At 38.0% G+C, this 27,511-nt stretch overlaps 1 protein-coding gene across 6 annotated transcripts in view; it reads left to right on the top strand.

The window, feature by feature from the left end:
- Window positions 1–27,511, top strand: part of LOC111625251 (zinc finger protein ubi-d4-like) — a 53,504-nt gene that overhangs the window by 11,831 nt on the left and 14,162 nt on the right. For all 6 annotated transcript variants that reach the window (XR_002756698.1, XR_002756697.1, XM_023368348.1 and 3 more), the window contains exon 2: window positions 10,880–11,166. Coding sequence is in view for 4 of the 6 variants with exons in the window: in XM_023368348.1 (XP_023224116.1) it covers window positions 10,880–11,166 (287 nt within the window). In the remaining 2 variants the exon portion in view is untranslated. The remainder of the gene's footprint in view (window positions 1–10,879; window positions 11,167–27,511) is intronic.

Here is a 27,511-nt window from a genome sequence, read left to right as displayed (position 1 = left end):
CAGCTTATTATAAACAAAAAGGAAGAACATCACAACAACAAATGGTAGGATAGGAAAACGTGGTTAGTCCCTCGTAGTAGTAGTGGCGATCAGAGCATGGTTGTGTACAAGGTTTTGTAGAAGCAAAAACAGTTCTTTGTTGTTGATAAGCTCATGCTGCTGACAGGGCCATGGTATGTTCAAATTCTTGGCGGCAAGCTCAATAGCGAGCCTTTCTTGTTCGAGGCCAACACATCTGTATAAGTAGTGGTCTGGGCCATCAACCTCCCCGCAGATGGCGCAGAGAGGGGTGCGTTTATTAGCAAACCTATGCAGGAAGCTGGAGAACTTGCCGTGGCCACTGATGAATCGGGTGATGTCTGGATCGATGGGGTACCAATGCTTGTTACAGTTATGGTGCTTGAGGATGTCTGGAATAAAGTTGAAGGTGGAGTTGCTATGGTTGTGGCACCAGGAATTCTGCCATCGTAGTAGTAGATCGTTATAGAGGATTTTTTTGATTTTAGGAAGACTCAGCTTGCAATATATAGGCTGGAGGGAGTTATCGTTGGCGGCAGTCTTAGCTAGTTGGTCTGCACGTTCATTTCCGATGGTTCCTTGGTGTCCGCAGGTCCAGCTAATAAAGTAGTGGTTGTTCGAGTTAAGAGCAGATTTCTTAATTGCGGTGGCAATAGGATGAGGCTTGTTACTGTTGATGAGGTCAATAGCAGACTGGCAGTCTGTATAGATTGAGATGCTCTGTTGATTGTGATTTTCTTCGGCCCAGTTTATGGCCATGTGGACTGCCTTTAGCTCGGCTTGGAAAACCGTGCAAAGGCTATCCAGCCGAAATCCTTGATGATAAATTTCCTGATTATTTTTGTAGGCGGCGAAGGCGCAGCCTATGTTGTCGTTAATCCCAGAGCCGTCGGTGTAGATTTTCAGGTCAGGTTCGGTAGGAGGATTTGTGCTGATATGATCGTTGATGTAGGGAGCGGTAAGGTCAGCAACTGGGCTCATTTTTTCGTAACTTGTGGCTGGTATGTCATAGTTGATGGTGCTGATGCTGTGACCCGTCTTGAGTCTCCAGAGCTCATACTTAGCGTTGATAATATCTGTTATAGGTGGTTTCTTAGTGATAACTTGTAAACTACTGTTTGGTGTGGTACGATATGCTCTAGAGATATGTATGAGACCTTTTCGTTGAGAAGATATTAGCTTCCTGTGGGAATGCACCTTTTTGGCCGCCCAGCCCCAACTGCCACACGCATATGTAATGATAGGCGTGTATATATAGTCATAGATGATACTCATTGCATTGGAGTTTAGGCCCCATTTCCTGCGGGCTATCTGAGAGAACGCCTGGAAGATCATGTTGGTTCTGTTGGCAGAGTATTTAATGTGATCGTCCCAACTCAGTTGATGGTCCAGCCATATGCCAAGATATTTTATGGTTTTTTCCACTTTAATTGAGTGGTTGTTCATGCGTATTGTAGGAGTACGAAGGTACAGGTTAGGTCCACCGGGCTTATTAAAGACCACACACTTTGTCTTATTGGGGTTGAATTGAATCTTACGCTTTGTACCCCACTCATGGATCTTGGCTAGAGTCTCGTTACCCCTTTTTTCTAGAGCCGCTCGAGAATTTCCTCCTATTAGGATAAGGACATCATCAGCATATGCTGTGATATTGTCCTGTCCGAAGTTTTCCTGTAGAAAAGTGTCAAAAAGGAGGTTCCACAGGAGCGGTCCGCAGACCGAACCCTGTGGGCACCCACGGACAATGTTCCTTTCTGTGTGTTGTGTTCTTTGTTGGAGGTAGGCCTTCCGTTCATGTAAGTAGTCTATGAGTAGGTAATAGAGATTAGCAGGACAGTTGATTTGCTTTAATTGGAAGAGGATGAGGGGCCACCAGGCTGAGTCAAACGCTTTGGAAATGTCTAGACTGGCGGCCAAAACGTATTTATAGGTGTCTAGAAGGCGTTTGATGTTCTCGGTGGCATGGTGGACTGCATCGCAGGAGGAACGTTGCCGGCGGAAGCCGTACTGTGCTTCACTGAGAATGAAGTTCGATTCTATGTGCCAAGTTAGTCAATTAGTAATGAGCCGCTCCAAGACTTTCCCAAAGACAGGGAGTAGCGAAATTGGCCTGGCTTCGTTGGGCCTCCCGGGTTTTGGGACAGGAATGATTTTGGCTATTTTCCATTTAGCTGGGAAGGTAGCGGTTTGGAGACAGCTGTTGTACATGTTGGTAATTTGCCCAGGGATCAGTTTCCAAATGGCCTTTCCCAGTTTACTATTAATGCCATCAATGCCCGGCGCTTTATTATTGCTCAAGCTCATAAAGGCTTGATTGATTTCATGATGGTCGAAATTTGGGGAGTTATCAGTGTGGATTGGGGCATGCATTTCATTTCGAATATGGTGATGCCAGGGGGAATCGTTGTCCAGGCTGTCACTGATGCAGAAAGAATTCATTTGGTTTTCAAGTGTATCAAAGTAATTGCTGCTTGTAGACTCGGCATTTTTGTTAACTAGGATCTGTGTTTTCCTGAGTCTGTTTGTGCAGAGCTTCGTAAGGTAGCCCCAGGGATTGGCTGAGGCGACCGTGCAAAACTGTCTCCAGGATTGGATTTTTGCTTCTTTGATCTCTTGTTTATAGGTGCGTTGATGGCTAAGGTAAAGATGTTTAAGATTTGAACGGCCAGGTTCGGTGCCACAATTTTGATATTTTTTTCTTAGCCTGTTGTTGATTTTACAAAGAATATTTTGATTACAGTAATACCTCGACTTACGCTACCCCGACTTACACGAACCCAGAGTTACGCAATTTTCAAATCTCATCGATTCGTCTTGTTTGAGCGCCACGCAACTCTTGATTACTCAGTTCCCTCACACTATTGTTTAGCTTACATGTTCGGACGTGCCACGCAGAATCGACGCATAGCTACAATTTATTTTGTATTATTTATTTCTATGGAAACTCGAGAGACTCTATGTGGTGATTTCTTGTAACCGTGAACGAATCAAAAGACGAGATAAGATTAACAAGAACATTTATTAGCTTACATACATCTGACTTGGATTTTACACAAATTGCGAAATTATACCCCGACTTACGCAAATTCGACTTACGCGGTTATCGCTTGGTCCCACCTATTGCGTAAGTTTGGGGTATTACTGTATTTCAATAATTCTGCTTTGCTAAATGTTAATGATAATCTCTTATAATTAAATCTCAAGTAAAATTTTTCAAGTATCTCATATTTATCTTTTTCTGCATTTGTACTTGTACTTTACATTTCACAGTACCTTAAAAAGGAATGCATTTATATTGGATATATTCTTTGATGTTCAAGGTAATTATGTTACAGTTAAGAAAACTATTAAAAAAGATGAAGTTATATAAGGATTTATTTATTTCTGACTAACATGACAGAAGAAATTATTGAAGTTTTGATTAATTTTATTGTTTGATTTGTCAAAATTTTAGAAGCAGTTACTATAAGTGCTGGCATATATGTTGAATTTCTAACCTAAAAAAAATATTTCCAAAACTAGTGGATGATTTATATGGTGGGCCCATATAAAATGCAAACCTTTACCACAGAGTGGATTAGCACTCTTAACAATTACTGTACACCTCTTACTATAACTTCAATTAGTTGCCATTTTTTATATTTCCATATCTTGTTTGGCAAAATTATTTAATATATTGAGTTGGCCAATAAGTTTGTCTTTTATTTTTACCTAAAAATTACACAATTTNACGTATGTCAAGTTATATTTTTATTACTACGTAAAATATATTTAAGAGTTTACGACCACTGTGCTGGATGAGACGCTGTTGAAACAAAAAAAAGTTATGCATTCCATCACGTACATAAACAGTGTCGTAATTCGCCAAGTGCAAATCAGCAAATTCGTAAAATTTTTGTTTATTTTGAACAATCTGGATAATCGAGGTTCTACTGAACTTAAAATTTGTTTCAATGAACTTAACTAATAAGTAGGCTGACCATAATTTCTTGATACCAAAACAGGAAATAATAAATACACATTTTGTCAAGAAATGTATATGGGCATTATTAACAATTGTTAATACATTATTATAGATATTGATTTCGTGGCATAAAAAAGAATATGTAAATTTCTCTAAAAGATTTTTTGAAAATCTAATAACAAAATAATGATATTTTCATTACAATATTGTATAAAATTTAATAGATTGATGTAGAAGGTTTCCTAAAATCAAATCAAGCATTGCTTTTTAGATAAACTTATTTTATATGACTATGAGCTAGTGCTCATAGTCATATATTTTTGTTTCTATGGAGGCTCATCACACACTTAGTGTTCATTGTCGTATATTGTAACATAAGGACGAAAAGCAATTCACATATGAACTCATTTTGTTTAAGATCTGGTCACAGATTTGTATTGTAGAACTTTTTGCATTTAAGTCATAGCTTTGCTTTACTATTAGCATTGTTGTCTTCAATATTTAATTTCAACTCTTTTGACCACAGGAAATTCATAAGTGAAAATATTCTATCTATAGAAGCTATAGTTCCTGAAAAATAAAGGCCTATTAGAATTCAAGTGTTTTTTTTTGTGCATTTTGTTAAATATTTTGACTCATCTGTTAGATTGATTTTTTTCTTTGTTCCATCTTTCACAGTGTTTGGTTATCATTGTTTTATTGGTGTTTGTTGATCTGATTGTCGAATTTTAATCTGTTTCTGTTTGTATATGTTTTTTAAATTTGTTGAAACTATACTTTAAGTTATATTTTATGCCATTTCTTCCTTAGAAGTAGCCATTCAAATTTATGACCTTTATCAATGCAGAATCAAATTTTTATCTTTGAGAACCTAATCTAGAAGGGGCAAACTGTGTGCTTTGTCCTTCTGGATCTAGCTCTACAATGAAGAATATTTATTTATGATTCATTATTTTCTCTTTCCATCTCTGATATGAAAAACAAGTCAGTAATTCATGCATCCGTCTATAGATTTCAACAAACTGTCTTCTAATAATCAAACTATAACTATGATATACCACTTAACAAAAACCCTTGCAATTCCAGTAAATATTTTAATAAAAATGTAAAATTTGACAAATGTTTTCAATCTTACTCAAAATCTGCATCAGATCAAATTCCAACATTAATTAGATAAACATTTTTTACATACTAAAATCCACGTATTGTAATTATTTTGGAACTTGCTTTCACTGATAACATAACATTTAAGCATGGAAAATAAATAAAACCACAATTAGTGAAAATTCTGATTTTATTGACTGATAAGTTCTTTTTTAAAGTTTTTTAAAATTATATATATAAATATATCTTTTTAAATATATTTTAATCAATCTCCTGAATTTACAAATCAAAAAATTATTTTGAAGTTGGATATTGTTATAGATTTTAATTTAATTATATATAGCATATAATCTGGAAGCATAGAATTTCTAGTCTTTTGGATAATTCAGGTAAGAAATGAAACAAAAAGCAATACTTTAATGCTTAGCAACTTTAAACTGCATACTGGTATCTTATAGTTATCTTGTTTTGAATGGCTAATGGTAAAGCAGGTTATACAAAAGCTTTATTTTTATTCTCACAGTTTTCTGTAGGTTATCCCCCAAAGTTATGGTACGTTTAATAGAACTCTTGAAAATGAGCATTAGATATGCCAATGATTTGCTCATCCTTTAGAACAGGATGGGCAACCTCCAGCACGCAATATTTTTTGCAGCCCACTTAGCATAAAATATGAATAAATATATCAATTTCCCAGCTTAAGGAAGTATGTGGCAAAAATTAAAACGTTATTTTCTACAACTTATGTATGTGAATAGTTTTTCTGCAATGAATTTAGTAAAAATTAAAACAAGAAACCAGGTAACAGACACATTGAAACTAATTTAAAACTAGCAGTGATTAATATTTAACCAAATATTTCCGATATATTACATTTACATCGGTTTCAGAAGCTAAATTAAGTATACTTATGATAATTTATAATTATATATAAATAAATAATTGTGATTTACCAACATTTTTTTTCTCTTTTCTCTTGTATGCTGCCCATGTCAATTCAAGAGTTTTGAAATGCAGCCCTTACATAGAAAAAGGTTGCTCATTCCTACTTAAGAAGATCAAGTATATCTTCCTTTAATCAAGAAAATAATCAAAATACAGTTAGCCTAACTTTAAATGAAGATCAAATTAGTGATTTACAAGTTAATTATTTGGATATACATATAACAATTCAAGAAAGAAAATTTCTTGCATCGGTTTACATGGCTCACAGCAGTCCTGACTTTTATTTATGTCTGTCTTAAGAATCCTTTCTATAATGTTTTAGGTTATTCCTAATTGATTAATAGATTAGATTATAACAAGTTATTACTAGCTATCCTTTATTATCTGTTTTTCTTATGCCTCTTATCATTCTCTCACCTTGCACTTCCTGTACATGGAAGGTGAGAGGAGCAAATCTCTGTCTTTATTCTCAACACTATATTTCCTCCTTTCAATATTCAATTTCAGTTATTCAATAGTTGGTTCAACTTGTTACCTCTAATGTTTTATTCAATAGTTAAGCAAACTTTAATGAACAAAATAAATTTAATATCAGATATATAAAGTAAAACATGTAATAAATTCAACACTACAAATGTAAATTTTTATAAATACAGTAAAACATGTGTAAACTGGACTCACATGGTACTGAATATTTTTTCTAATTTGGTAGGGGTTCCATTTTGAACAGGTTTACTGTATAAACATTACATATGTATTTGAAGCTTTATATTTTTATGAAATATACAAATACACTCCTCAAAAGTAAAATCACAACACTGCAAAGGAATGCATGTAGCCACATGCACATTGCAGGACTGGTTGAGGTGAGAGACATATGCAAATGATTAAAAGAACAAACAAAGATATGCAACAGACACCTGTTTATTCAGTAATAAATATGGCTCCTATTATATGGCAAGGCATACTATCAATGAGACAATTAATGGTTGCCTGAGGTATCCCTTGCCAAGCTGTGTCCACCGTGGTGTGCATGTCATCTACATTATGTGGTGGTAGCTCCGGTACACCTCATTTCAGACAAGGACATGTTGGTGTTCTATGGGAGAGAGATTCTGCTGGCCAGGGAAGGATGTGAATTCCATTCAGACTGGTGAGAGTTTGCCATGCGATGTGCAGTCAGACATTGTCTTGCTGGAACCTGTCAGGTGCAGCCTGCACCAGTGGCTGAACCACAGACCCTCGTAATTTGTGACATACTGGTCTGCTGTCAGAGTACTGGAAATGTGCACCAGGGCTGTCTGCTGATTAAACATGATGCCTGGTGTCACACTGGCTCACACCAGACATCATGTTCAATCAGCAGACAGCCCTGTCCCCAAGGACTGGTACTGTACATAGCATTTCCCTGGATACTGCCACATCTGTTTACAGCTGTCATTTCTCCACAGACAGAAGTGGGATTCATCCATAAACAATACCTGATGCTATTCAGTGGTCCAGTTGCAATGATGATGACATGTCAGACATCCAGCTCCTTGTTAACTGGTTAATGGTACCCCATTACTGGTTGCCATGCATGCAGCCTGACTTCATGCAACATGTGAATGGTTTGGGTGAACACAGATGCACCCATTGACTGCACCATGCAACTTTGGATGTCACATGCACTGGTGAATGTATCCCAAAGGGCCATTCAGCAAATATGCTGGTCTGTGCACCAATGCAAGACACTCCCTCTTTGGCATGTTCACAGATGTTTCTGCATCCATCATATTACACATAACTGAATGGTACTCACATCATGTCCAACATGCAACTATGTTCGTTGATGGACTGAAGTCATGCAGCTTTGGGATACAATTTCGTTCCCAAGCCATTAATTGGCGGTCTTCAGCTCACTATTGTCTCTAAGGCATTTTTTATGCATCTTTATAAGTTTGGCTACCACGGGCTGTTGCTGATAGCATTTACATGCTGATCCTGCTGCTGATCTTTTTAACTCAAAACTGGATACCATATGACCTTATGCATACACAAACTTAATGATTTGCAAGTCTTTGTCACCTCTGTCGTGTATGGCTATGCACATTCTTTCATGGTATTGCAATTTTACTTTTGAGGAGTGTAATAATAGACCAGTTGATAATACTACTTGTCATGTGACTAATCAAAACTCACTAAAATCAGAATTTATTTGATCAAGCTGGAATATGTTCAAATTTTTATTGTTTTCTACACATCTAGAAGTCATGAAATTTAATATGAGACCTCATTTGCTAAATTTGATCAATGGGAAGTGTGTGAACTAAGTGATTTTGTTTGCTTTTAAATATATAGATTGTTTTTATTAATTAGCACTGACCCAGGCTACAAAGTCACTATATACAAACTACTCTAGTACACTCCTTATTGACCTAAATGTTTACATGCTATGAAAATTGTATATGGAGATAATTCAAGAAGGGAGGAAATTACTTGAAGATGATGCAAGGGCAGGACATCCAGCCACAAGTTGATCGATGTAAACATTGGGAAGATTTGTGATTTGCTTGCCAATCATTATTTGATACACAGAATGATTGTGAAGAAAATCACATTAGTAAGACAGTTGTGCACAAAATTATTTGAGACACATTGAAGAAAAGAAAGGTGTGCAAAGTGTCCACTTAGTTTGATTCAAAAGCAAAAGGAACAGTGCATGAATGTCTGCTGTGACTTCATTGGAATGGTAGAAGCTAAAGATTCTTACCTACAAAAAATCATTATTAACAAAGAATCCTGGTGCTACCAATATGAACCTACAACAAAAAGGCAAAGTTCTGAGTGGTTGCATACTGGTGAGCCAAGACCAAGCAAAGTTTGAAGGATCAAATCCAAAATAAAGGTGATGCTCATCACATTTTTCGAGATTGGTGGTCTTGTCCATATAAAAATTTATCCCAGTAGATACCACTGTAACTTTTTGCCTGAATGTGCTAGAATGTCTTTGCAACAGGATTCAGTATGTTCACCTCAAAAAACAGGAAGCAAAAGATTTATTTTCTGCCTCATGACAATGTGCCAGCCCTTTGGAATCTACAGTTTTTAGCTCAAAAACAAGTCCCCATGCTTGTTTATTCACCATATCTTGTGCCATGTGACTTTTCTCTTTCCACAGTTCAAGATGCACATGAAGGGTAAACAGTGCAATGATTTATAAAACATTCAAGCAATGCAACATGAGAATTGAAGAGAATTACAAAAGAATTTTCAATCAGCTTTCAGTGGTTGAGTTACATGAACATTATCAATGTCACATTGAGAAGAGGGGCAACTATGTAGAACATCATAATGATTAAGTCTTTAACAATAATCCACAAAATCTTTTTGTAACAGTGTTGTGTCCTATAACAATCTTCACAAATGTTTTCGACCTCCACCGAGGTCTGCTTCAGGTGGTGACTAAATGGTGTCTCCCCTTGACCATTAGAACGATGATGCCCGAGATGAAAATAATGCGCGTATCGTGTTTCACCCCTCCGCTTGTCCCAGTTCAAATTCTTCAAATAAGTATCTCCACGCCTGCACGATTGTTTCACCATCTTTAAAGTTGATGCAGGTGCCCCCAATGTTGGCTTTATAAATCTCCCAGGCCTCCAGGTGATGAATGTGATCAATACGAAAACGCCTATCTGATTACTTTGGTGTTTGGAAGTCCACCTGAATTTCAGGGTCGATAATGTAGGCCGACAAGACACTGGTGTGCCTGTTATTTTTAATACTCACGTAATCGTTTTTGTGTTGAGCAGATGGTGGAGCCAATGTAAACTAAGTCTCTATGGAATCTATCGTCCCTGATGGGAATGGAGTATACCCTGGGGCCCTGTTAAGATTTATCGTGTCCTTGGCATTGCATGGCAGGTCATAAATAGTACCGGTTCTCCTGTACGCGATCTTTGTTTGATTACAGCAAGCAATCTCCCTATATAGGGGGTCTAAATGCTGGTTGAACCGGACGACCATGTGTCTATCATTCTTAACAGGTTGGTGGCCGCCGTCCAGCATAGGCAGGGGGCTGCCACTGCGGTGTGGGGGATGGTCAATGACATCTTGGGCGTTATTGTTCCAATGGTCAAGAGGAGACACCATTTAGTCACCACCTGAAGCAGACCTCGGTGGAGGTCGAAAATGTTTGTGAAGATTGTTATAGGACACAACACTGTTATAAAAAGGTTTTGTGAATTGTTGTTACTCAATGCAGTGTTTGGATTAGTAGTCGTTTTGTACTTGATTAAGTCTTTTTATTTACTTTTGGATATTTTAGAACAGTATTCTCAGAACTTTCCAGATAGATGGTTTACAATCAATGTCATCTTACATTTGTAGTCTAAACCAATGATCAGCGGTCATCATGTATAGATCATATAGTATTTCATGCATTAACACTTATTTTCAGCTATACTACTGAACATGAGTCTAAGTGAATTTTGTTAGTAATGAATTTAAATTCCTTTTTAACATTTAAAATGCCTTTCAAGACAATATTATGATATAAAATTAAAATGGAAAGTTATTTTAATATAGGACAGAACTACTAAACATTACCTATTTCATGGTATTTGTATTGTTTTTCTGTAATTAAGAACAATTAAGCATTATTCCAAATACCCAATATTAATTTTAGCCTAAAAATCACATATTTCCAATTTGGATTAATTCAGAAAGTGTAGAACAATAGTTAATATATAAGTGTTAAATGTTTTAATGAATAAAATTTGTATATATATTGTATAAATTGATCAGACAATAGTTTATAATGTGCCATATTTTAAAAATTCCAATATTACATAAAAGTTTTTGTTACAGCATTCTCAGTGATCCATTTTATAAAGATGCCATTGAAAATTCTGCTAGTTATAATACTCGTCTTCGTGTAGAAAGGAAAATGAGATTACCATTTTTAGATGCACAAACAGGTGTTGCTCAGAGTGACTGTGCTCTATGGATGCAAAAGTGGCAAAGAATGCCAGGAATGAATGATGGACAGCTATATACTTATCCTGCAAAAAGATGGAGGAAGAAGAGAAGACAGTATCTTATGAATGATCGCTATTTAACTTGTCGTACTAAGGAAACAGATACCAATGAAACAGGTAATAATGAAAAACATTTATAATTTTAAAATAATTGTAATATCAATTTAGGCAAATAATAATAGTTGAGCTTTAACAAAAGATATAACTTGCAAAATAAAATATGCAAGTTATTTCTCTTGTAAAATACTCTTGCACTTTCTAAAGAATTATTATTATTATTAAATATAATTAAAATTTTAAATAACCATATTAAAAATAAAATTTTGATATGTTTATTCAAAAATATTTCAAATTATAACAAGTAACTGCTCTTAATTCAGGAACTTCTTGTTTTTTACTGATAAAACATTTTTTGACCATTATCAGTATATATAAAGGAACAACTTTTTCTCAAATAATTAATGTTCTTAGAATGCCAAATTACTCAAATACCAATTAGTATTCAAACATAATTCAAAAGCTTAAATGCTTTTTTTATCATTTGATTTGCCTAACAGTTTTCTTCACATATTCAAGGAAATTTTTGCTGTTAATTAATGCAGTCTATGGCATAGTGTACGTTTTTTATCAATAAAAAACAAGCAGTTCCTGAATTAAGATTGGTTACTTGTTATAATTTTTGTAATAAGGTGCTGTAATTTATAGATTTCAAAAATATATTTCATAATAACACTTTAAAAATTCTGATCTTTACATTTATATGAAAGCTAGGTAATATGATTGTTTGATATAATTAATAATAATTCTATATATGTGTATAAAAATCACAGCATACATTTGTTTTTCAATTCTAGAATATTTGAGGCTTTTGAGCATCAAACTGGAAATAATTTTGTAGAATTAAAAAAAGTAACTTTGGAATTCTTAAACTAAATCTGAGATCACTAAATATCAGATTTATCTAATGATCTCAAATAATTGTAATACAAATTAGAAATTGAATTATTGTTAATTTTTAAGCTTATTAAATATAATTATGAAATAACATTTGAAGTATATTATCATTATGATGACTTAAGCAAATATTATATTGTATAATCTAATTATAATGATTGATTCCTGATTATTATCTGAAGATAAATAATTTGATACCTGAAAAATAAAAATTTATCATACAATTTTCAAGAATTAAACAATAAAAATTAGTGAAAATTACTTCACTAGTGTCTGTTGTTATGTTACATTGGAAATAAAAAAGTATCTTTTCCAACAATTTTCACAATTCTAAAAAATTTATTTAGAGAAAAGTTTCCATTTGTTAGATTAGATTCAAACATTCAATATTTAAAAAATTTTTCAGCAGTAGGATAAAATGTTTGATTAACAGATTTTGATTACAATCAATCAATCAATATCGTTTATTAGATACTATAAATAGTACATTCCCAGTACCGCATAGCATTGCCGGGATTCGATACAGAGAAATACAATAACATTAAATTGGTAAGATGTGTACATAAATGGTTATAATAATTGATCAAATATTAAAATATTAAAGTAATACAGTGCATAGTTACAATAGTAAGAGTAAATCGGTGAGTATATACAGATACAATATTTATAATACAATTCGATATTTATAATACAATATATGAAACAGATTGATGTAACATTTACATTAAAGTAAATACAGGATATATACAATATATTGCACGTGTTACACGTTAAAAAGGACAAGTTGTATAGTAATTAAATAAAGCAGCTTATTATAAACAAAAAGGAAGAACATCACAACAACAAATGGTAGGATAGGAAAACGTGGTTAGTCCCTCGTAGTAGTAGTGGCGATCAGAGCATGGCTGTGTACAAGGTTTTGTAGAAGCAAAAACAGTTCTTTGTTGTTGATAAGCTCATGCTGCTGACAGGGCCATGGTATGTTCAAATTCTTGGCGGCAAGCTCAATAGCGAGCCTTTCTTGTTCGAGGCCAACACATCTGTATAAGTAGTGGTCTGGGCCATCAACCTCCCCGCAGATGGCGCAGAGAGGGGTGCGTTTATTAGCAAACCTGTGCAGGAAGCTGGAGAACTTGCCATGGCCACTGATGAATCGGGTGATGTCTGGATCGATGGGGTACCAATGCTTGTTACAGTTATGGTGCTTGAGGATGTCTGGAATAAAGTTGAAGGTGGAGTTGCTATGGTTGTGGCACCAGGAATTCTGCCATCGTAGTAGTAGATCGTTATAGAGGATTTTTTTGATTTTAGGAAGACTCAGCTTGCAATATATAGGCTGGAGGGAGTTATCGTTGGCGGCAGTCTTAGCTAGTTGGTCTGCACGTTCATTTCCGATGGTTCCTTGGTGTCCGCAGGTCCAGCTAATAAAGTAGTGGTTGTTCGAGTTAAGAGCAGATTTCTTAATTGCGGTGGCAATAGGATGAGGCTTGTTACTGTTGATGAGGTCAATAGCAGACTGACAGTCTGTATAGATTGAGATGCTCTGTTGATTGTGATTTTCTTCGGCCCAGTTTATGGCCATGTGGACTGCCTTTAGCTCGGCTTGGAAAACCGTGCAAAGGCTATCTAGCCGAAATCCTTGATGATAAATTTCCTGATTATTTTTGTAGGCGGCGAAGGCGCAGCCTATGTTGTCGTTAATCCCAGAGCCGTCGGTGTAGATTTTCAGGTCAGGTTCGGTAGGAGGATTTGTGCTGATATGATCGTTGATGTAGGGAGCGGTAAGGTCAGCAACTGGGCTCATTTTTTCGTAACTTGTGGCTGGTATGTCATAGTTGATGGTGCTGATGCTGTGACCCGTCTTGAGTCTCCAGAGCTCATACTTAGCGTTGATAATATCTGTTATAGGTGGTTTCTTAGTGATAACTTGTAAACTACTGTTTGGTGTGGTACGATATGCTCTAGAGATATGTATGAGACCTTTTCGTTGAGAAGATATTAGCTTCCTGTGGGAATGCATCTTCTTGGCCACCCAGCCCCAACTGCCACACGCATATGTAATGATAGGCGTGTATATATAGTCATAGATGATACTCATTGCATTGGAGTTTAGGCCCCATTTCCTGCGGGCTATCTGAGAGAACGCCTGGAAGATCATGTTGGTTCTGTTGGCAGTGTATTTAATGTGATCATCCCAACTCAATCGATGGTCCAGCCATACGCCAAGATATTTTATGGTTTTTTCCACTTTAATTGAGTGGTTGTTCATGCGTATTGTAGGAGTACGAAGGTACAGGTTAGGTCCACCGGGCTTATTAAAGACCACACACTTTGTCTTATTGGGGTTGAATTGAATCTTACGCTTTGTACCCCACTCATGGATCTTGGCTAGAGTCTCGTTACCCCTTTTTTCTAGAGCCGCTCGAGAATTTCCTCCTATTAGGATAAGGACATCATCAGCATATGCTGTGATATTGTCCTGTCCGAAGTTTTCCTGTAGAAAAGTGTCAAAAAGGAGGTTCCACAGGAGCGGTCCGCAGACCGAACCCTGTGGGCACCCACGGACAATGTTCCTTTCTGTGTGTTGTGTTCTTTGTTGGAGGTAGGCCTTCCGTTCATGTAAGTAGTCTTTGAGTAGGTAATAGAGATTAGCAGGACAGTTGATTTGCTTTAATTGGAAGAGGATGAGGGGCCACCAGGCTGAGTCAAACGCTTTGGAAATGTCTAGACTGGCGGCCAAAACGTATTTATAGGTGTCTAGAAGGCGTTTGATGTTCTCGGTGGCATGGTGGACTGCATCGCAGGAGGAACGTTGCCGGCGGAAGCCGTACTGTGCTTCACTGAGAATGAAGTTCGATTCTATGTGCCAAGTTAGTCAATTAGTAATGAGCCGCTCCAAGACTTTCCCAAAGACAGGGAGTAGCGAAATTGGCCTGGCTTCGTTGGGCCTCCCGGGTTTTGGGACAGGAATGATTTTGGCTATTTTCCATTTAGCTGGGAAGGTAGCGGTTTGGAGACAGCTGTTGTACATGTTGGTAATTTGCCCAGGGATCAGTTTCCAAATGGCCTTTCCCAGTTTACTATTAATGCCATCAATGCCCGGCGCTTTATTATTGCTCAAGCTCATAAAGGCTTGATTGATTTCATGATGGTCGAAATTTGGGGAGTTATCAGTGTGGATTGGGGCATGCATTTCATTTCGAATATGGTGATGCCAGGGGGAATCGTTGTCCAGGCTGTCACTGATGCAGAAAGAATTCATTTGGTTTTCAAGTGTATCAAAGTAATTGCTGCTTGTAGACTCGGCATTTTTGTTAACTAGGATCTGTGTTTTCCTGAGTCTGTTTGTGCAGAGCTTCGTAAGGTAGCCCCAGGGATTGGCTGAGGCGACCGTGCAAAACTGTCTCCAGGATTGGATTTTTGCTTCTTTGATCTCTTGTTTATAGGTGCGTTGATGGCTAAGGTAAAGATGTTTAAGATTTGAACGGCCAGGTTCGGTGCCACAATTTTGATATTTTTTTCTTAGCCTGTTGTTGATTTTACAAAGAATATTTTGATTACAGTAATACCTCGACTTACGCTACCCCGACTTACACGAACCCAGAGTTACGCAATTTTCAAATCTCATCGATTCGTCTTGTTTGAGCGCCACGCAACTCTTGATTACTCAGTTCCCTCACACTATTGTTTAGCTTACATGTTCGGACGTGCCACGCAGAATCGACGCATAGCTACAATTTATTTTGTATTATTTATTTCTATGGAAACTCGAGAGACTCTATGTGGTGATTTCTTGTAACCGTGAACGAATCAAAAGACGAGATAAGATTAACAAGAACATTTATTAGCTTACATACATCTGACTTGGATTTTACACAAATTGCGAAATTATACCCCGACTTACGCAAATTCGACTTACGCGGTTATCGCTTGGTCCCACCTATTGCGTAAGTTTGGGGTATTACTGTATTTCAATAATTCTGCTTTGCTAAATGTTAATGATAATCTCTTATAATTAAATCTCAAGTAAAATTTTTCAAGTATCTCATATTTATCTTTTTCTGCATTTGTACTTGTACTTTACATTTCACAGTACCTTAAAAAGGAATGCATTTATATTGGATATATTCTTTGATGTTCAAGGTAATTATGTTACAGTTAAGAAAACTATTAAAAAAGATGAAGTTATATAAGGATTTATTTATTTCTGACTAACATGACAGAAGAAATTATTGAAGTTTTGATTAATTTTATTGTTTGATTTGTCAAAATTTTAGAAGCAGTTACTATAAGTGCTGGCATATATGTTGAATTTCTAACCTAAAAAAAATATTTCCAAAACTAGTGGATGATTTATATGGTGGGCCCATATAAAATGCAAACCTTTACCACAGAGTGGATTAGCACTCTTAACAATTACTGTACACCTCTTACTATAACTTCAATTAGTTGCCATTTTTTATATTTCCATATCTTGTTTGGCAAAATTATTTAATATATTGAGTTGGCCAATAAGTTTGTCTTTTATTTTTACCTAAAAATTACACAATTTTTTTATATAAAAATTTTGTTTTTAATTTTATAAAATAAAAATTTTATATATACAGTAATACCCCGAACTTATGCGATAGGTGGGACTGAGCATAACCACGTAAGTCGGGGTATAATTTTGCATATAAATACATACAAATAACTTTTAATTGGGGCCAGAGACTAAATAAAACAATAATTGAGAAAAAAATGTTAAACAAAACCTTAGATAATACATATGTATAACAAATTATATTATTATACAATTTTTCATGTTTACTTGATTATCACACCATGTCATGTCTATGCACAATAACCCGAAAGGATGAGAATATGGATGACACTTTATTATTCGTTCAGCTGGTTACACAGTTAACGGTCAACGATGTCAAGCGCGGGCGTAGAACAGTTCAACTGCGCTCCTTTCGTCAATTCCCCCTCCTCCTTCGTCCCTAACTCCCACACCCTCCGATAAATCTCTCACCCCGGGTACACACTCTGATCGGGTCGTATCCACCACATGTCTCTCCAAATTTCCCCTTTCGCTGTTGGTGGGCCCACTCATTGTTGTATCCCTCACATCCTCCCCACCTTGGTCCTCTGCTTCCAATGGGAAGTCCAATTGGATGGGGCGGCTGATGCGCTTCCAATCAGGGAGCCTCAGACTGCATGTCCGCACGCAACCATCGTGGCCGGCAATCAGCTCTTTGATTATTGCTGTCCTCCACATCTGTCTAGGCAATGAGTCCTCCCTAAGAAGAACAAGAGCTCCTTCATGGGGTGGTGGCAGTTTCTTCCTGACCCTATGAACATGATGAAAGCTTTGTAGGTCAAGCAAGTATTCCTTTTGCCATCATCTCCAGAAGCTGTTGGTGACGCCACTGTCTCACGAGGTCATGAATTGGGGTATGATTATCAGGCTCTGGTAGGTCAGATATTCTTTTCCCTATCAAGAAGTGAGAGGGGGTGAGGGCTTCTGGCTCCTCGGTGTCATAATTGTGTACCAAAGGCCTGCTATTCAGGGCGGCTTCTACCCTGGAGAGTACGGTAGACATTTGTTCTGCGTTTACTAGGCTTTTCTCTAGTATCTTGCAGAGGCATCTCTTCATGCTCTCCACCATTCTCTCCCACCATCCTCCTCACCAAGCCGCCTTCTCCACATTAAAGACTCAAGGGATGCCATAGTGAGCAGAGTAGCAGGCAATCTGCTTACCTGAGAGTGACTGCCAGAGATCCCGTAGTTCTTTGTTGGCTGCGTGGAACGATTTGGAATTGTCGGAGTAAATCTTGTGAGGGAGGCCTCGCTGTCCTACAAGGCACTGTAAACAAAGGAGGAAACTGTCTGGTGACATGCTCGAAGACAGCTCTAGATGTACAGCTCTTGTTGTGGCGCAGATAAACAGTGTAATGTACAACTTCTCTATCGACTGACCCTTTCGGATATACAGTGGGCGGGCAAAGTCTATTCCTGTGATTGAGAGAGGATAATAAAGGCAGAGAGGGTAATACACGGTCAGGAGGGAGGGGGCTTTGGTTTCTTGGTAAGGCTGACTCCTTTGGTGTTGGCACGGTAGGCATCTATGCAGCACGGTCTTAATGACTTGGCGAGCTCTCAGGATCCAGAACTCTTCTCTCAGATTGGCAAGAACTACACGAGTGCCCAGATGCCCCAGGCGTAAGTGGCAGTCCATGATGAGGAGACGGGTGAAGGTGTGTCGGCCATCTAGTAGAATTGGATGCTGTGTGGAAGCGCGGACATCTGCAAATTGCAATCGGCCCCCTACTCTTAGGATCCCATTGGACAGGAATGGGTGGAAGTGGTAAATGGGTGATTTTTCTGATATTAGTGTACTGGAGTTGAGTGCTATTAACTCGTTAGCGAAATATGTCTTCTGTACTGATCTGATCCAGTGGTCTCTCACTGAGCTTACTTCGTCTGCTGAGAATTCTCCTTTCAGGTGGTAATTCCGGGGGTGAATTTTACAAAGTGTAATGAAGCGGAGGATCCAGGCTGTTACTCAGAGGAGGCATATGTAGCTACTGAAGCGAGATATATCTAACAATTCGATATGGGCTGCAGTGTGCAGGGTGACCACATGTTTGCGTTCCTCTGCAGCGCAATCTGATAGTGGCGGATGGTCATTGGCCGGCCAGTATTCTTCTGTTTGTGATAACCACTAGGGACCGCGCCACCAGGATGTGCAACTGTGTAGGTGTTCCACCGTTAGGCCTCAGGATAAGTGGTCAGCTGGATTGTCTGTGCCTGGACAATGGCGCCATTGATTTGGGTTGGTGATGCTTTGAATCTCCGTCACTCGATTTTGTACAAAGGTCTTCCATCGATTGGAGTGTCCACGGATCCAACCTAAGATCATCTTGGCATCACTCCAAAGGACAGCACCCTCTCTTTGAAGGTTGGTTTCAGTAGTAACATATTTTAGCAGGCGACAACCTACCAAGGCTGCAAGCAGTTCTAGCCGAGGTAAGGTAACACTTTTGATGGGGGCTAGACGACCTTTGCTGCAGAGAAGACATGTGAAAATGTTTGATGGAAGATTGGTACGGATGTAAATGACAGCACCATAGGCACGCTCCCTAGCATCACAGAAGACATGGATTTTTGTTAGATGTAGGTTGTCTTGTCATTTTGATCCAGCTTGGTATGGACACAAATGACAAATGTTGTAGGTCTTCTAGCCAGTGTTTCCAATGAGTTGAGATGTCTGCTGGCAGGACTTCATCCCAATGGAGTCCATGGAGCCAAGTGTCTTGGAAAATGATTTTCCCCATAATGGAGACGGGTGTGAATAATCCCAGAGGATTGTAGAAATGGGATGTTGCAGCAAGTAGCAGACGTTTCGTACTGGGGAGTTCCACCGCATCCAAAACGACGTCATTATAGTCTATGGCAAATTCGTCCTTTGCAGTGTCCCAGTATACTCTAAGAATTCATGTTTTCTGGGCGTATGCTATATTCGTGTCTTCTCACAGCTTCTTCAGCAATTCCAAATTGGTAGCCCATTTTGCCATTGGAAGCTGGATCTGACCCATCATATCTGTAACTCCCGATATATTTGTATGACAGCGGGGTCCGTATCATCTCCTGCTGAAAAGTCGTCCATGTATAGACCTTTGTCCAGTATGTGGGCAGCTGAGGGGTGGCTGATTGTGGAACTGCCCGCAAGTTCCTGGAGGGCGGCTGACAGGAGAAATGGACTGGAAGCTAGTCCGAAAGGCAGACGTTGGAACCGGTAGACAGCCAATTCCTTCGTAGTGCAGAGATGCCTCTTTTCGTCAGTGACCACCTTAAACCAGAAGAAGCGGGTGACATCTCAGTCATCGGGGTGCAAGGTTAGCTGGAGGAAGGCTTGACTGCCGTCTCCCACTAATGCCCTTTTGTGAAGACGAAAGCAGAGTAGTGTCGCTATGATGTCTGGCATCAGGTTGGAACCTACTTCCAAGGCATCATTGAGGGCAGGGTGTCCTTTCACATGAGAAGAAGTGTCAAATACGATACGCCATTTGGAAATGTTGTGTTTACTACAGATTGCTGCGTGATGTGGCAAGTAGTAGGTCTGTTGTAATGTTGCTTGTTCGTCAATTCATTCCACATAACCGTTGGAGAAGTAGTTGAGCATGTGGCGGGTGTACATATTGCTAAAATCTATATCTTTGCTGAATCTATGACATAGGGTCTCAAAATGGCGCAGAGCAGTTGTGCGGTTTGTATCTGTGAGGCGGATGTTCTGCTTCCAGGGCAGACAGACCTCTGCCCTTCCTCCCTTGATCCAGAAAGATTGACGGAAGCCGTCGAGCAGATATGCATCATGGATGGTCAATGACTTCTCCTCCGACTCTTGGATGCCAAGGGTATCCAGATCCCACATTGATCGTAGTATTGGGTCCAAAGGAGTTGTAATAGTATTAACCTGGACTGGGTGAATCGAGACATTAGTCTGGTTATTGTTCGAAATCCAGCCAAAGTGCGATGGGACTAATGTCAGGGTGTCATTTATGCGAATAGGGCTTTCCATTTTAACAAATCGTCAATAAAAGTCGGATCCAATTAGTATTTCAATGGGTAAATCACATGACTCCTGCTGTGGATCTGCAAGTTCTAGTGGTGGCATCTCTCTGTTGGGATAGGTGAACTGTGATACTGTCGGATGAGGGAGGTACGTATTTGAAGATTCTGCAGCTATTAAGGATGTAGCAAATCTGCTGACACAGCTGGATAGAGCGAATCACACTCAACAACGTGATGTGTAGGTACTAGCATCTGATTCAAAGGCTTGAATTGCCAATGGTTCGTATCCAGTCACCTCCAGTTCTAGCGAGTCAATGAGGGGGTGCCAACGAAACTCCTTTGGCTTCCTGGATCTAAGACGCATCTAACTTATCTTGCGGTGCCCTTTGCTCCATGAACCCAAACTCGAGCTGTCTGTAGATATGTAAAGTCTGAGTGCACATCGATTTTACTCACTGTGGCTCAAGATGTGCTAATAGTTGAGGGAGCAAGCCCCGGAGCAGATGTTGTGGGTTGGGTCATAGGTGGTGTCGGTCTGTTAGCTGCAACTGTCATGTGAGTCCGCGTTGGGTCTGCCTCACATATCGAAACATGATGATTGCGTCCACATCATTGACATGCCAGTTTTCCTCGTCGGGGACAATTGCGAGCGGTATGGTTTTGTCCTAAGCACAGAAAACAACAGTTGGTCTCACGCAGTTTCTCTGCATGTTTTCTCGGATTTGTTATGAGTGTGCAGTCAGAACTGAAGTGGAGGAAACTGTTGCAGAAGGCACACTGGGGATATGAGGATCCTCTCCCTTTGGTGTTTCTTCCCGTGGACTTATTCCTCGTCCGGACTGCCAGAGCAGCTGCTGTAGCTCGGGGTTCTTCTCTTGTCAGAAATTGGTCCTGTGTTCCATGGATAGTAGCAGCAGTAGTGATACTGTCTATTTTTTCTCCCACAAACTTCAGCAATAGTTCCAGATCGGATTCACTGTTACCCTTATGATGGGCATGAATGAGCCATCGCTCACATAAGGAATCTGGGAAAGCCTGAAGGATTTTCGGAGTTAGGACGCATCCGTAGTGGCTAATGGGCTCTCCCAGGGCCTTCAGGATGTGCACTCTATTATTGCACTCAACGAAGAGTTTGTTCAATTCGGCGGCGGTCGAACAGATTGAGGGTTGTAAGCCCTCTAGGTAGTGGATGTGTGCCTGAATTATACGGCACCAATTTATGTCGTGTCTTGGTCTCCGCATATGTCCCTGCAGTTATGGCGATGCCATCTACTAGACGCTTAGTCTCACCTCGAAGATATCCCCGAAGGAAGACATGCTTCTCAATGTCCGGTATATTTGGATCCTCATCAATGGCTGCTGTAAACTGTTCCCAGAAGCATTGCCATTTAGCTATTTCTCCTTCAAACGATTCAAGGACCAAGGCAGGCAATCTGGTGCGAATGGTTGCCTGTGGTTGACCGGTAAAGGGCAGGAAGTCTGGACTGATGGGGCTTGCCGGGGTGAGGTCGGATACGGCGTTCCTACGGTTAAAGACTCGTTGGACTCTAATCATGGCAAGTCGGGTAAATTCTTCCCTCTCTTCACAGGCAGCAGCGTCGGTTTTGTATTCCGCTCCTCGAGTTTATCGTGAATAGCTTCATCTAATATCTTTAGCTCCCTAAGCCATTTGTTCAATATGTCACGGGACAGTTCGATTTCATCGGACAGCGGCGAGTCCGAAATGGCATTGATCTTGCCGATCGTCTTCGTCACAGGTGTTCTTATGGTATGGCGGCAACATCAGAGCTTGCTCAATTCCTTGATGGAATTTGGATTCGTTCCGTTCGGAAATGTCTTGGTCATATTTTGGTCGACGGTGACGGTGGGGTAACGAAATCAGTTCTGTGAACGACGGAGAAGATGGGCAATATGGTGGATGAACGCACGGGGCAGTATGGTGGCGAAAGCCCGTAACGATGAGCGGGATGACAACCAGTGGTGTGCCGTCATTAGAAGCGGTGGAAGCGCCGCTTCCCTCATATTCTCTAAAAAATAAATAAATATTAATTTTAATTATATGAAAATAATCGCACAATATTTTATTATAACCGCATTACGTATCTTATTACAAATTTCTATACTACACGTGGAAAAAAAAATTGCTATTGTATATTAGAATATTAGTGGCGGAGTGGAATCTCCTGTATTTTCAGATTACGAAAAGCCAGATTTGCGCATGCGCTTTACAGAGCACCAACCTCACCCGGTTTAGCCGGTGGAAGCCTACGACCTTGGGTGAAAGCTGCACACATATAAAGATTCCAATTCTATCAAGGACCGGTTCTGGGCTGTTAGCCGCCTGCCCACTAGATATTTCGATTACGTGAATAACGAGTAGATTTATAACTTAACCCAACCGATAAGAATTTACTGGTATGTTTTTACGATAGTTCTGTATAGTTGACAGGAGTTAAAAAAATCCATTAAAATATTTGATATATTTATTCCGCTTTCCGATTTTATATTACTCACGGATTTCGATGTTAAACCAGTGATATTACGATTTCGTACATCCCATCTTTAAGGGGATGTAGAAAAAAACGTGTACAATTCTTGTACAATGTTAAAAAATTAACTGTTACTTTGGCAGCATCATTTACAACTAAATTTAATGAATGAGAGAGATGCACGAGGTACAGAAAAAGCTCTAGAATTTATTTTCCTTAAATTTACGATTTATGTATCCGTTTGTCATAAAAATTTGTCTTTCCACTTTTTCCCGAGACTACAAATATTCGAGTACAAAGTAACTGGTTTCGACTTATTTCTACTTAAGAAGTAGTTAAATAATTAAGCGATTAGGGAATTGGGGACATAAACAAAACCCTGATGAAAGAGCCGGAATATTACTTAAACAAAAGCTTAACCGAACCAATCTATAGCCGAGTACAGTGGGGACTGATTTCTTCGAAATACTGTATTAGATGTAATAAAGACAGAAATTTTTCCAGTTCGACGAGAGTGACCGAAAAGTTGTAAATTTTGGAAATTTCCGTGGACAACACCTGGTCCTAAAACGAATTAGTTAGAAAACAAAAGACGGACAATCTATTAAGTTTAACATTTAGACTTTTACAGCTATGGTGAGAAACGTTTAAAATTTACAAGAACCCTGTCGCGTCTTTTGAGGTATATTAGTGATGCGACAAAAGAAACATTTGACATTGCCAAATCCCGAGGGTATCGGCACCCTCGGGATTTGGCAGCCCGCGTGCATGTACAGTACACACCGCACACCTAGCAGGACCGTCTCTGATTCCACTCGTAGGGAGCTATTTGACTAAGTGGTTAAGATTTAAAGAGTAAAGAATATTTTATGTTATTTTCATGTACGTTTCATTACAAAGTTATATTTAATTATAATTTTCTTTAAAAGTATATTCATACAATTGAAGAATATTTTGTACCAGGTATGTATATCCACCACACATTTTATTTCACCAAGTAAGTTTTTATAATTTTATTTTTAATTTTAGCCCTTATATCGTGGCTAGCGATTCGGAATGTAATTGCGATATTGAAAATTTATTTTAAAAAAGTTTTGGCTCGAGATCATATAATGAAAAAGAAAACATTATTAAAAGAGAACGGCCAATGCCTAAGTTAAATATAAACGCTTCAATAAAAAAATTTGTTCGATATTTTCACGATAAAATGGCTCTGTAAATGCATAAAAATGCATTTACAGAGTGAAATTAGTGTGTGGAATAAGAATGTCTTTGACAATTTAGCTGGCAAAAGACACGAAAAATCGTCGATTCTTTCGTATTTGAAGCAATTTGGAAATCGAAGCGGAATAGAATTTAACATTAGTAAATAATATAAAATAAATATTGAAAATTGTAACGCGATAATTATGGGTAATAGATATATTATATCTAAATAAATAGATGTTATATGTTTTTATCAAAGCGAGAATTGGCATTTAGAGGGCATATGGAATATATTGGATCTAATAACAGAGGTAATTGTAATGAACTTGTTTATTAAGTACGTCAGATGAATAATCTATTAAAAATACATTTAAAGAAAGAATTAACTGATTGCCCCTGGAAGCCGGCTTCTTATAGAAACACAGCTTCCCTATCATCAAATGTCACGGCACGCCCCTGATGACAACGGATCGGATAACGGTAGTAACAAATGAATTGCGTACCTGTTGGCGTTGGTTCTGGCCAAATCCTGGTCACGGCACCAATTTATGTCGTGTCTATGCACAATAACTCGAAAGGATGAGACTACAGATGAGAATACGGATGACACTTTATTATTCATTCAGCTGGTTACACAGTTAATGGCCAACGATGTCAAGCGCGGGCGAAGAACGGTTCAACTGTGCTCCTTTCGTCGTTCCCCCCCTTCACTTCTGTCCCTAACTCCCACACCCTCCGATAAATCTCTCATCCCAGGTACACACCCTGATCGGGTCGTATCCACCATGTGTCTCTCCAAATTTCCCCTTTCGCTGTTGGTGGGCCCACTCGTTGTTGCATCCCTCACACACCATAATTTCAACATTGTTTCCATCTCAGCGATAATACTGTGACGTTTTACGAATGATGCTTGAATTTAAAGATTGAGCATTTTTCACAGCTTCGAGAATTTTTTCTTTACCTTTTATAATTGTTCTGACCATCGATTCCGGTAGATCAAACTTCTTTGCCAATTCACAAATTTTCATTTTTGTATCGAAGTCTTTAATAATGTTAACTTTACATTTCAAAGATAAAGTTTTTCTTTTTTTGTTTGATGCAGAAGAATCAGTTCTGCTTCATTTGGATGACATAGTAGAGTCTCTCAAGTCTTTATAAATATAACAAACACAGAAATAAATAACATAAAATAAATTGTAGCTATATGTCGATTCTGCGCGACATGTCCGAACACGTAAGCCAAACAATAGTGTGGGGAGAATGAGTAATTAAGAGTTGTGTGGTGCTCAAACAAAAGACGAATTGACAAGATTTGAAAATCATGTAACTTCGGGTTTGCGTAAGTCGAGGTATTAGTGTATATAATTTTATTTTTGCAAAAAAGTGTTTCAAGGGCACTTTATCTTGTCATTGGAAAGGAAGTGCTGTTTGTTTAGCACTTGCTTGGTGTCCTACATAGATCCTGTTGCTCACATCCATTTCTATATGGGCTATTTATATTGAAAGGTATTATGGGTAGTGTCTTAATGAAAATGGTATAGTGCTTTTTACATAAACCATTGTATATCATATCCACATTTTAGTTCTAGTCTACTGTATGTTAGGAGGTCAACTTACACTGCAAGAATTTTAAGCTAGAAATCATGAAGTTGTACTTGTATATGCTAACATATACAGCATGTAATTTATTCATATTTTTTATTCATAAATTTATTCATTTATTTAATTTTCAAAATCAAAATGATTTACTCCAAAATACTTTAAATCAGACTTAGAACTCAAAAACAAATGAATAAACATCTTTTTTATATTAGAAATTAAATATTGGCCCATATGAATAAAAACAAAGGAAATGCTAATAAGCATAAGGTAGAAGTAAAAAGTATTTCCTCTGTTTTGTATGAATAATGATTACCTTATACTTTGGAGCAAGTGCTAATACTTTACCTTATACTTTGGAGCAAGTGTAAATGAATAAAAGGTTCTTGGTGTGCAGGTTATGACACGTTTAATCTCATCTGTATGTTCTATTTTATTAGCTGTATTCAATTCATATTAATTGTATGCATGTTGGCCTTTAATTAGTGTAAATATCCAACTAACATCAATGCTAGTGAACATGCATCTGTCATCACAAGTAGCTTGTATGTTTAATATGGGTTTTCCTTTTCTATTCCTATCTGAGTGCAGTCAATCACACCAGTTGCAGTTGGAAAGCTGTATTTATTTTGTCATAGCTGTTTTGCTTCCATGACAGAATGATCTGTTGTGGGAAATTTTATATAATGATCAGCCACAACATTTCTCAGTTTTTCTCCACAACATTTCTCACAGTTCATGATACTGTTGACTGCTCTACACCAAGTTCTTCTATTATGCCTTTTTATAATCCAGGATCAGCTAAATATCTTAAACATATTTTCATTTTTTATAAAGAAGTTAGTACATCACTGCATGATTCAGTCATCACTCCTAAAAAATTGTGTGCCAACCATTTTACACTTTCTTCTTCAAACTTAAATAATGCCTTGAAATCACTGACTTATGGAGAGGAATGAAGTTTATAATATTTAACCTTTCTTAGATTAACTACTTCAACCATGGTTAAACATTGACAGAAAATAAACTAGATAAAAGCAACAACAAACCATATTTCATGCAATTGGGTATACATCTGACGTGAGTAGATGTATTACCACTAAAGCTCGAAAGTCATTAATGTGTACATTACCTAGCTAATCTGCAGATTAACTAGGGTGATCCGTTAAAGTTGCTAAAATTTTTCTATTTCTCAAATTACTTAGGTAATGTGCAGATTATCTAGGTAATCTGCAAATTACCTACTAGGCACTCACTAAAGTGAAAATAAGATCTTTGCTGGAACAACAGCAACGTTTCTGTACGTTTAAATTAACATAATGTTCTTTATTTAATTTTCAATATCTAAAGAATCAAGTTAATACAATCAAACAATCAACAAATTAGTTGATAAAATCAATCATCAACCAATTAAAAAACATACAAAAATCATACGGTTTAAAATATTAATACAATTAGGGAAATTATTATATAGATAACCACCTATGGAATTTTGGGACTTTGAGTATCTATCTGAACTGAGGGGACTGAGACGACTTCAATGATACCCTACTTTTGGACCGGAGACGAAAAATAATAAAGTTATCATACTTTTTCTGGTGATCGCATGATGTAATTGTGCAGTTAATGTTACCTATGGTGAGTAAAATGGCGGCTC

This window comes from Centruroides sculpturatus, unplaced genomic scaffold (assembly GCF_000671375.1).
Source record: "Centruroides sculpturatus isolate CEXI.00-Female unplaced genomic scaffold, Cexi_2.0 scaffold393, whole genome shotgun sequence".
NCBI lineage: Eukaryota > Metazoa > Arthropoda > Arachnida > Scorpiones > Buthidae > Centruroides > Centruroides sculpturatus.
This window is presented reverse-complemented; position numbering and strand designations above follow the sequence as displayed.